Source organism: Triticum urartu, chromosome 6 (genome assembly GCF_003073215.2).
Source record: "Triticum urartu cultivar G1812 chromosome 6, Tu2.1, whole genome shotgun sequence".
Classification (NCBI taxonomy): domain Eukaryota; kingdom Viridiplantae; phylum Streptophyta; class Magnoliopsida; order Poales; family Poaceae; genus Triticum; species Triticum urartu.
This window is the reverse complement of record NC_053027.1, coordinates 412,580,661-412,591,369: the sequence shown is the minus strand read 5'-3', so window position 1 is coordinate 412,591,369 and position 10,709 is coordinate 412,580,661. Positions and strand designations below refer to the sequence as shown.

At 44.2% G+C, this 10,709-nt stretch overlaps 2 protein-coding genes and 1 non-coding gene across 3 annotated transcripts; 2 read left to right on the top strand and 1 right to left on the bottom strand.

Annotated features, from left to right (window-relative positions):
• Window positions 1-652: 652 nt before the first annotated feature.
• TRNAP-UGG lies at window positions 653-724 on the bottom strand. The gene has a single exon. It is a non-coding gene; the product is annotated as a tRNA-Pro (tRNA).
• Window positions 725-1,768: 1,044 nt separating this feature from the next.
• On the top strand, window positions 1,769-4,035 carry LOC125513854 (probable ascorbate-specific transmembrane electron transporter 1). The gene is made up of 4 exons (XM_048679060.1): window positions 1,769-2,072; window positions 2,842-2,890; window positions 2,966-3,168; window positions 3,511-4,035. The coding sequence occupies exons 1-4, from the start codon at window positions 1,929-1,931 to the stop codon at window positions 3,817-3,819; spliced, it is 705 nt and encodes a 234-aa protein (XP_048535017.1). The 5' UTR covers window positions 1,769-1,928; the 3' UTR covers window positions 3,820-4,035.
• Window positions 4,036-7,959: 3,924 nt separating this feature from the next.
• On the top strand, window positions 7,960-10,134 carry LOC125512168 (remorin-like). The gene is made up of 5 exons (XM_048677251.1): window positions 7,960-8,196; window positions 8,395-8,451; window positions 8,547-8,634; window positions 8,939-9,020; window positions 9,717-10,134. The coding sequence occupies exons 1-5, from the start codon at window positions 8,043-8,045 to the stop codon at window positions 9,915-9,917; spliced, it is 582 nt and encodes a 193-aa protein (XP_048533208.1). The 5' UTR covers window positions 7,960-8,042; the 3' UTR covers window positions 9,918-10,134.
• Window positions 10,135-10,709: the final 575 nt, after the last annotated feature.

Below are 10,709 nucleotides of genomic sequence, written 5' to 3'. Positions count from 1 at the left end.
CGTATTGCGGTATGGCTGGGCTCGAGTATGCGTGACATTGTAAACTTGGTTATGGCTGATTTACCTTCTTGAATATGTTGAACGCTTTGAGAAGGGACCGCTTGAGGCACCGCATGCCAGTTGAGGAGATCAAGAGGATGAAGGATGCTGAAGCTAGGGAGATCTCTATTACTTTTATTAGTCGCTCGCAAAATAAAGTTAGCCACACTCTTGCAGAGTATGGCAGGAGTACCCCCCGTATTGCGGTATGGCTGGGCTCGAGTATGCGTGACATTGTAAACTTGGTTATGGCTGATTTACCTTCTTGAATATGCTGAACGCTTTGAGAAGGGACCGCTTGAGGCACCGCATGCCAGTTGAGGAGATCAAGAGGATGAAGGATGCTGAAGCTAGGGAGATCTCTATTACTTTTATTAGTCGCTCGCAAAATAAAGTTAGCCACACTCTTGCAGAGTATGGCAGGAGTACCCCCCCGTACTGCGGTATGGTTGGGCTCGAGTATGCGTGACATTGTAAACTTGGTTATGGCTGATTTGCCTTCATAAGTAATAAAAATCTCCCTTTTCCCCGAAAAAAAAAAGACCTATCCAGAACTCCCGCAAAAAGAAGACCTATGCAAGCAAAATAAAATTGACAAAAGGAAGAAAAAAAAGGGGCATTCCGAGAATCGAACTCGGGACCTCTCGCACCCAAAGCGAGAATCATACCACTAGACCAAATGCCCTGTTATGTTAATTAATAAGCTGGAACTTAATTAAAGTGTCCTCAGACTAAGCTGACTTCAAGTGACCTAAACGGCAGGCCACACATCCCCTGTAGTCAGAACAGTGCAGCATAGAGCACGACTGTCCATCTCCGACCACTGCGCGCGCACACACACATACGCCACCTTCTATGCTTTTAATAGACAAAAATTATAATTTTAATTCACATATAGCTACTTGTAACATCCAGCTTTTGCAAACTTAATTTAATATCTACTCCCTCTATAAAGAAATATAAAAGAAATTATTTTATTACGTACGCTTGTGGCGCAGCTAGCAAAAATTACCCCAAATAACAAAACCCTCCAAGCAAGACCTCCCCCCTCCCCAACTTCGACATAACTCCGCCATCGTCATTTTTAGGCTTCATTCGTTCTCATACCCCCTTTTGCCATCCAGTCCCGATAATTTTTTCCCTTCTAATTCTCTCGAATCCTTGTGCATGATACTTTTTAGTTAGCCCTAGGAAATCACACATGCACTATTAATGAGCATTCATTGTTTGTATTGCGCATGTAAAAAGTGGTAGGTCCTATGTGTATGTTTGTACTTTTGCCATTCCGTGCATGTTTGTATTGCGCAGGTAAAAAGTAACATGGCCTTGTCGGAAACCAAGCGTTCCAACGCGGGCATTGAAGGAGTCAATTTATGTTTAACTATAATATAGGTCCCATGTGTCACCGCCAAAGCAGCTACGAAATGTATTTAGTACCTTATTTGTAAATTAATATAAAAGCGTTTAGATCATTAAAGTAGTGATCTAAACGTTTCTATATTAGTTTACGAAGGGAGTACTTGTTATTGATGAAGGCTACAGTTTGTCCAGAACAATACAGAAATTTGTGAAGTTATCAATGTCTTTGGTAATTTTGCACGTGTAGCCATTGAATGTCTGACGTTGATGTGCGACGTGGGCCTCTTCTTCATCATATAGCGAGAGCAATCGACAACTACCAGGCGTGTCGCCCTTATCGCGATTTTTATGGAGAGAAATCAACAGATAATACACGAGAAAAAATATCATTTATAAATTATAAAGAGGCGCGGGGACGCCACGCTCCCGCATTGTCTCCACTCGCTCCGTCCGCCGGGGAAAGAAACCAGCAGCAGCGCCGGCGAGAGAGGAGCAGGGGAGAGGGGCAGAGGAGCAGAGGGCCGGAGGCGATGGGGCTGGGCGTGAGGGCGGCGCCGTTCACGTACGTGGCGCACGCGCTGGCCGTGGTGGCCGCCGCCATGGTGCTGTACTGGTGCATCCACTTCCGCGGCGGCCTCGCCTTCGAAGCCGACAACAAGAACCTCATCTTCAACGTGAGAACCACCTGTTCCTTCTTCTCTGGCGGCAGACAATTTTAGATTCCGCCTTTTTGTTTTGCTCCCTAGAGGAAAAGAAAAGGCGAAATCGCATCGAGTGGGGCTGTGGGGGATGGGTAGGTACGCTAGCATCGTGGAAGAGGAAGTGAGCGCCAAGATTTGATTTGACCGTCGTGTCCGTGCGATTTAGAAAAGCGTCTGCTTGAATTTCTGCTGCGAGCGTTGGCTTGGTGATTTTCTGTTATTGGCTCCATGGTCCATGGAGATTAGATTAGATGATGCTTGGCTCTAGCCATATGAACTTGTGATAAGAACAACTTCTGTTTGCGTTATATATGCACCGATAGTTAAGCAATTTTTTAAGTCAATCTGAACAAAATGGATACACACGTCATTGCGTCCGTGTGCTGATGCACATCAATTGTACTCCAAATCTCAACTGCACATTTCTGTTAGGGTCATTAGCTAACTGCTCTCTAACGCATCTGAAAATGTCTAGTAAGTGTTAGTGTCTGCCGTACTATATGTCCGTTTCAGTTAAAAAACATCCAGGTCTCTGAGTTAATTGCAGATGGAGATGTCTAATAAACCAATAATCGTTGTCCTTTGTTTCCCCCAATTCCTGACATGGATTTCCAAAGACTCCCTCGGTGAGAGCTGGAGCTTCAGAATTACTTGTGCTCCCTGCTGTTTGTAACAGTTTTTAGGATAATAACTTGTTTACATTTAGCAATTTCGAGAATGTTACTAATGTTAAACATTACAGGTTCATCCTGTTCTTATGTTGATTGGCTTTATTATTCTTGGCAGTGAAGGTAATGCTGAAAATTCCTCAACTTTTCTGGCTTGTGATTTTTCTTTTGTTTGTAAGACTTTGTCCATTTTGGCAGCTATAATGATATACAAGGTACTACCTACGGTGAACCATGATACAACTAAGTTGATCCATCTAGTGCTCCATGCTATTGCGCTTGTGCTCGGTGCGGTCGGGATATACTGTGCTTTTAAGAATCACAATGAAACTGGAATTGCGAACCTTTACAGTCTGCATTCTTGGCTTGGAATAGGAACAATTTCTCTATATGGTATTCAGGTATGACTTTTCGACTTCCGATATCGTGGCAATTCTCTGTTCCATTTATCAACCTGGTTCATTTGATCACATTGGTTTTACGTATTTGTAGATGACTGTAGTTTTTTAACCTTTTATGAGTCCGCTGACACAGTTCACTTACAGTAGAACAGGCAGACAATATTTAAAGCATTTACTAAAGTATGAGTACTGGATTACTCTAAAAAGAAAAATGGATTGGTTTAGAGCTGATGCATGCCACAATTGTTGAACTAGGAAGTTGCATTATAGTTGAAGTCAAAAGAATTGTAGATTTTTTTAATTGAGTTTTGACCAGTGCTCTTTAATTTGCGTTTGTGACAGTGGATATTTGGATTCTTGGCCTTCTTCTTCCCCAAGGCTGCGCCAAATGTGAGGAAGGGTGCTCTTCCTTGGCACGTACTACTTGGGATCTTCGTTTACATTTTAGCCCTGGCAACGGCAGAACTTGGGTTTCTGGAGAAGCTCACCTTCCTCCAAAGCTCGGGCATCGACAAATATGGACCAGAGTCATTTCTGGTGAACTTCACGGCATTGGTTGTTGTGCTATTTGGTGCCTCAGTTGTTGTAGCTGCTGTTGCCCCAGCTCGCCTTGAAGAGCCACAGGATTATGCTCCAATCCCAGAAAACTAGTATGTGTGAAGTGTACTACGTAAACAGAAATTCACTAAGTTTGTTGTCACCATAGTGCTGTGATACCAGTATCTCTCCGATTTGAAAAATGAATGATCTGATAAGAAATGTTGTGCATCCTCCTTGTGTATATGTAAATACATACAAGTACATATTGTTCTTCCATGTATCAATGTATAATTGAAACATCTATGTAAGCAGCTATTTTACAAATTACATATCTGTCTTGATCTGATGAGTTCTATTGTGTTCTACTATTATTTGTTTGTTGCTGCTGTTCTATAAATATAGCTGAGTTTAGTGCTTCAGAAGCAAGTACATAAACTGCTGAACAGAAAGGGCTACTTAGTTTCCTGGACAGATTGAAGTACTTGTTTTTTTCCAACCGGGCTTGCACCCCTTTCCATTAATTTTGCAATCAACGGAAATACAATGTTCCAGTAGTTTTCCAAGACAACAACCCAAAATAAGACTGAAAGGGGAGGAGCGAGCTGGAGCATCGACAGGAAACCCACCGCAAAAGGACCCTAAAACGGATCAACCGCCATGGGACGAAAACCTAACGACACTGACTAGCCACTACCCTAACCACAAAGACATAGTGCGAAACCTGAGAGGTTACATAGCCTACTCAGGGCATAAAGAGATAATCCTCCAAAAACACAGATCACTCCAGGCCGGGCATCAAACCCCAGTGGACTGGAAAACGAGCAGGTTAGCCGATCTGGATCCCATCTCCATCCTTCAAAAGCATCACACCTCGCGAGTGAGACCTGTCCGCCAGAGCTGCTGCCGCATACGCCAACCTCTTCACGCCCGCCTGAAACTTCGACGTATCTTCTTCTTTCAGCAGTCCTGTCCAATACAACATAAAAGAGCATGCATTGAAAACAGCCTCCAGTGGAGAACGAACATTATATTTATCGAAAGTGACTTTATTTCGAAGACACCAGATCCCCCAACACAAAGCAACAATAATCATCATGTAGAACTTTTTTCCACCTGGGAAGAATTTATATAACCACGCCCAGCTTTGCCATAGAGACCGTGGGCAACAGGATGCTCCAGCCGTGATACCCGGGGTTCCCCAGACCATTCGAGCAACAGAACATGTAAAGAATAGATGGTTTGCAGTTTCTATGTTAGTGCAGAAAAAGCAAACAGGATTCCCGGGCCAATTCCTCTTCCGCAAATTATCCCGAGTAAGCATAGCATTTTGAAATAGCTGCCACAGAAATATTTTGATTTTCAATGGGATACTAGCTTTCCAGATCCACTTGTAGTTAGGACCAGCTAAATCCCTCTCCAACCATTCATACACAGATTTAGTGGTAAATCTTTTGTTCTTACTGAGACTCCAAAACACAGTATCAGGGATAGTGTTTAAAGCATATTTTTTTGCCACAGATACCACCCACTCCCACTGATCATTAACCTCCCCAAACAGCCTGCGCCTGAAGCCCATCTTGTAATTTTTTGCCACAAAATCAGCAATAGTCCCATCCTAATCCTGACATATGCTGAACAAGATAGGGAATTTTTCACACAAGGGGGCAACATCTAACCATGGGTCATGCCAAACCCTAGCCAAGTTACCACTATTAATCTTGACAGCCCTTCCTGCCATATAAGTCTCCTTAACTTTCATAATCGCTTTCCAGCAAGAGGAATCCGAAAAACGACTACGAATATTAGCCACAGTTTTGTTTTGAAATATCTGGCACGAATAATTTGCTGCCACAACCCATCGTTAGTTTCAAGCTTCCACCACCATTTAGTTAGCAGACTAATGTTCTGCTTGTGGAGGTCCTTGATCCCCAGCCCACCTATTCTTTTGGACCGGCAAACCCTAGCCCATTTTACCATATGATATGCACGTTTTTTTGTAACAAATGGTAATGTTGTTCACCACATAGCTACAGATTAGGAAACAGTCCAATCAAGAAAACAGCTAGACCGAGTGGTACGGGGCAAATTTCACAAAGCAAAGTCAGCAAAGGGGATCAACAACATCTCAGAAATCTCAGCATTTACAGTGAAAACAAACCACAAGTCGCCGCAAGCACCAATTGACGGCCCTTAGTCGATGGTCACTGTTGAACCCACCGAGCCCATTGCAGATCACCGCTTTTTCTAGTGCTTCAGTCTCACCCAATCAATTGAACACAAAAAACTGCAACAAATATTACTATTTTGAACTTCTGCAACAACCTATGGGCCAAAAGAATCGCAAGAAAAGCCAACAAGACAAATAAAACAACACAACCTATGGGCCAAAAGAATCGCAAGTAAAGCCCAACAAGACAAATAAAACAACAACCCACGAAGACACGAACAATCTGGCCACTCAAACGAACAACGAATATTTCTCAGGAAAAAAACATCCACAAATGATGCAGCCGGAGCTAATATTAGCAGAAAAAACAACGCTTAACTCCCTGGCTGAGATTTAACTACTTCTCAGTCGACTAAGGTTAACTAAACTATTTCTCAGTTGACTCGGAACTAGAAAATGTAGAAAATGTTTCAAAGTTTTCAAGCAACAATGAAACCTGCAGTCTTTTCGGCTTCTATTCATGGTCCCTTGTTCTTCTTTGTGACTCCCTTCGCATCCCGCCTCCAGCGGTCTGTTTGCGAACTTTCTCCCATGTACAAGCTAGCTTGGTTTTGGAGTAACTTTGTCGTAGTGAGATGATTGGTGTCTGATGGTTGTTGTTGTAGTATTCCACAAAGCAAAAGTTACAGTAGTTGTTTTGTTCGCTTTGGTTTTTTTCTCTTTGTCTAGCCATATTTTGGTCCTGTGTTAGTTTTTTTTTCCTCTCTCTCTCTGTCTAGCGGGGTTCGTCCAAGTTGGCAGGCCACCAAATCTTACTTGCTTTCCAGACCTACTGGCGATCCTTTTTTTTTTGCGAATAGACCTACTGGCGATCCAACAAAGCAGGCAGGAAGCAATAATCAAAGCGCCGGCGACAGCTCATGTCACTACATGAGCGAGCAGCCAGATGGTTTCCACATCACAACTGATGTGAAGACTGCGTCTTTATCAAAAAATGAGATATAGTAGTCGAGTAGGTACGCCAAAATGCCTTGAAACGCACTCCACTAGCGCCATTGTTTCCTTGTATTTTTGCATGGCGACGGTATTTGCGTTTGCATTCTGAATATCACGGTGCTGGAAAGGTTTCTTCTTGGAAAAAGAAGAGACCAGCGGCTGCCTGAACTGAAAGTCTGAAAATGTCGATACAGGCTGGTCCGGCACGACGCGGGACGGGAAAGAGACGAGCTGGTGAGACCGGAGACACGAAAACAGGTGGGCTCGTGGTGGGCTTTAATGCGCAAAATACAGCCCAGAGATTGGAGGATCGCGCTGTAGTAGCAGTTTAGTGTGGCTTACAACCGTCTGTTTACGTAGGGACGAAGATAATTAAAGTGGAGACATGATGCACGACCCAATTAGTGGGATGAGAAAAAGAAGGCGGCTTAGGAATGATCATTAGCATCGACGTCGATTGTATTGTACCAACACAAGGCAAAGGCAACAGCCCTTGCTTGTGTTGTTTTCCAGCTGTGGATCGATCGTTTTTAAGCCGCGTCCGCAGCTTGACGGCGAATATATCCCTAGGATTCGATAGTCCGGTTTGTACCGTACTGTGCTCCCACCTACTTGGACCTGTGAGAATTATACTCCCCGAACGTGCCAATTCAACGCTGCGCTGTCCCTGCCCGCCCGGGTCCTTCCGCCTTCGGGCACAACGGCCGCGCGATGTCCGATGCGTCGGAGGAGGCGGACGCCCGGAGGCCGGACGGCACGGCCCGCGCGTGTGCGCCATGAAAACCACCGATGGACGGCCTCCGTTCCGTTGGCAGACCAAGGCCGAGGCGCGCGTCATTTCATTGAATTTTCCCGTGGGTGTGTCAACACCCACGCACGCACCTGCTAAAAGCAGCCCCACTAAATAAGCTCCCGGATATATAGCCTACTAATTATTTATTTCCTCCTCCTTCCACCTCCCCGCTGGCCAACCTTTCCTCCAGGCTCCTGTCAAAAAAATATAGAAAAAAAAACTTTTCCTCTAGGCCAGGCTAACGGCAGCGGAGCCACTTAAACCCGTTCTATATATTGCTCCGCGTCAAGCCGCGGTTGAGTATCGCTAGCGTGACAGACAGTGAAGCAGCTGCGGAAGTTTCTCACCGCAACAAGCACCTGTGCGCGTGCGTGCGTGATGGCCGGGGAGGAAGCCAAGAAGGCGGTGCCGGCTGCTGCGGCGCCGGAGGCGGCCGCAGAGAAGGACGTGCCGGTGGTCATCCCGCCTCCCCCGGGGGCCAAGCCACCGGCCGTGGCCGATGACTCCAAGGCCCTCGTCGTCGTCGACAGCAGTGAGTATACTACTCTACTTGTTGTCCAAGGATCTATTCTGAGACATGCTAACCATTCTCAACTGTGAAGAGGGTTCATATGTGGAAGCATCAACTATTGCCTGTCCTGTTCGCCATGTTTTCTATCTGTTCCACAAGGTTCAGTCAGTCAAGTCACCGCACCTGATTTCTGACACTTTGCTCCGGTTTCTTGTGCAGAAGCTGCCGAAAAACCTCACCCTGAGAAGAACATCCACAGGGGCGCACATGAAAGAGGTGACTGAATGATGATTCAACTCCGTTCCTTCTTCTCGTCTCTGCTGAATACAGCCGACTAAGCTGACAGCATACATAATATAACCTGCTTTCAGACGTCGCTCTTGCAAAGGTGGAGACGGAGAAGATGAGCTCTTTGATCAAAGCATGGGTGGAGAACGAGAAGGCCAAGGCTGAGAACAAGTAAGTTCTGAACAATAGATCCATTGTCACCCCTTCATTCTGCACTGGGACTGTCAGTTAGCTGGATCAAGCATCCATCCTTTTTAGCACCCCTCCCTGTTCAGTAATCTGAATGTTTCACTGGCCAGCCCTGGAAAACTCTGTCACAGACTTAAAACCGGAAAGTTGTCACTGGAAGCTTTGCTATTCACTGCCCCCATTGCGTCACAACACCCTATATATATCGAGGAAATAAGTTGCAAATCATAACTCCAAATAAATTGAAAACAATAAATTTAATCCCTTGCTGTCTATGTCACAACAGGGCTGCTAAGAAGCTATCGTCCATTCTTTCATGGGAGAACACAAAGAAGGCAACCATAGATGCTCAACTCAAAAGGAAGGAAGTAAGTCCTCCATTCCAATTTCATGTTTGTCAAGTTATGATTCTGGTATATTTTATTCTTACCAAGTTCGTTATTCCCTTTCTTTATTGCTGGGGATTTTGAATGACCTGCCTTTTTTTTTCAAACCATGAGTGGTCTGCATATTTACCGGTACATTTACAATACTTCCATTGAACTTCATATTTTCACACTTTAGTGATATGTTCGAGTAGGATGCAAACAAGGAAGTTCTTCTTTTCTTCGAGAAAAAGAATCTATCGACTCTTGCCACATCAAGGCAATACAACCATAAGAGTTTACTCCCAGCCTATGCATAAGTAGAATCCCACAGACACAACATTACAGGCCAACAATAAAGTTCAGCCATAACATGTAACGACATAGTTTAAACACAAAAGGAAACAGCTTAAGGTCTTGGAAGACCGATCCGAAAGACTAAAACATTGTCCATGCTGGGTAAACATCTCCTTGGCCACCTGCTCCACCTTGGCACATAATATGAACAGTGCATATATAAAAATTCACTATTTCTTTCTCTAGAAAAAAAAAAGAGAACTCGTTTATGTCTTCTGGTGACCTTGACTAGCTGAGAAGTTATTGTCTATCTATTCAATATGCTATGTAGCCACTTCTCCTAGAGGAATTTTATGTGCGTCCACTGATCGGCTAATGTTCTGGAATTTTACGAGCGTTCAGGAAGAGTTGGAAAAGAAGAAGGCCGAATACGCTGAGAAGATGAAGAACAGAAAGGCAATCGCCCACAGGGAAGCTGAAGAGAAGAGAGCAATGGTAGTGGCCCGGCGTGGTGAAGAAGTTCTCAAGGCCGAGGAGATGGCAGCAAAGTACCGTGCAACCGGGCTGGCTCCCAAGAAACTTCTCGGATGTTTCGGGGCATAAGAAGCACCTCAATCTTATGGCGTTGGAGGTGATCTGTTCTGTGTAGTTGTTTTTTTTCATTATGTTCTGAAAATGTGTCCTGTTTTCTGTGAGTTAAGTTTGCGACTCTTCATGTTATCTTTTTTTGCTGGGAGCTACTCTTCATGTTGCATACATGTAACTGCAAAGACAGATTTTTGGTGGTACATATATAGCATGCATTGTTCACGTTGTCTGATATCAAACAATTACTTGCAGTAATATTCTCTCCATGATATCATACATGTTGAATCATATAGCTGCTCTACTTTTCTTTTGTAATGTCTGTTGGGTCTGATGTAGCGACTTCATGGCTTTCTGCATGACATGTTCAGAGCATATGATCTCTTCTTGACTCGCGGTCTGATGTAACGACTTCATGCCTGTTTCCTCTTCCAGTGTGTGGTCTTGGTAATGTGGGCATATGTAGGTATGGAATACAGGAATACAGGATATATGAAAGACAACAAGGAGACTTACCGAATTTGAACCTAACAAGTTCGCCACCGAATTTTCAGTTCAAAATTTGGTCTCAGAGCTCTTATTTATTTCGATGGCAATTTTCACCATGTTAGAGGATGCATTTTGACGCTTCATCAAGCTCCTTTGCATTTCATCCGATAAATGGGAATATTACATCCCTAGCCTCTACAATTCTGCTAGTGAACAAAGTCCCTTTGCATAAACAAGATTTTGACGGAAAGAAAAGCACAAACATACATGAGTAGGGAACTGCAAGCACTACAGGTCGCTAACATACAGAAGCCAAAATTG

Bases quoted from the DNA above. Each gene is read 5' to 3' on its own strand.
- LOC125513854 (XM_048679060.1), top strand. From the start codon at position 1,929: ATGGGGCTGGGCGTGAGGGCGGCGCCGTTCACGTACGTGGCGCACGCG. The intron at 2,891-2,965 runs GTAATGCTGAAA...CCATTTTGGCAG, and splicing joins TATTATTCTTGGCAGTGAAG to CTATAATGATATACAAGGTA. The intron at 3,169-3,510 runs GTATGACTTTTC...CGTTTGTGACAG, and splicing joins TTTCTCTATATGGTATTCAG to TGGATATTTGGATTCTTGGC.
- LOC125512168 (XM_048677251.1), top strand. From the start codon at position 8,043: ATGGCCGGGGAGGAAGCCAAGAAGGCGGTGCCGGCTGCTGCGGCGCCG. The intron at 8,635-8,938 runs GTAAGTTCTGAA...ATGTCACAACAG, and splicing joins AAGGCCAAGGCTGAGAACAA to GGCTGCTAAGAAGCTATCGT. The intron at 9,021-9,716 runs GTAAGTCCTCCA...ACGAGCGTTCAG, and splicing joins CTCAACTCAAAAGGAAGGAA to GAAGAGTTGGAAAAGAAGAA.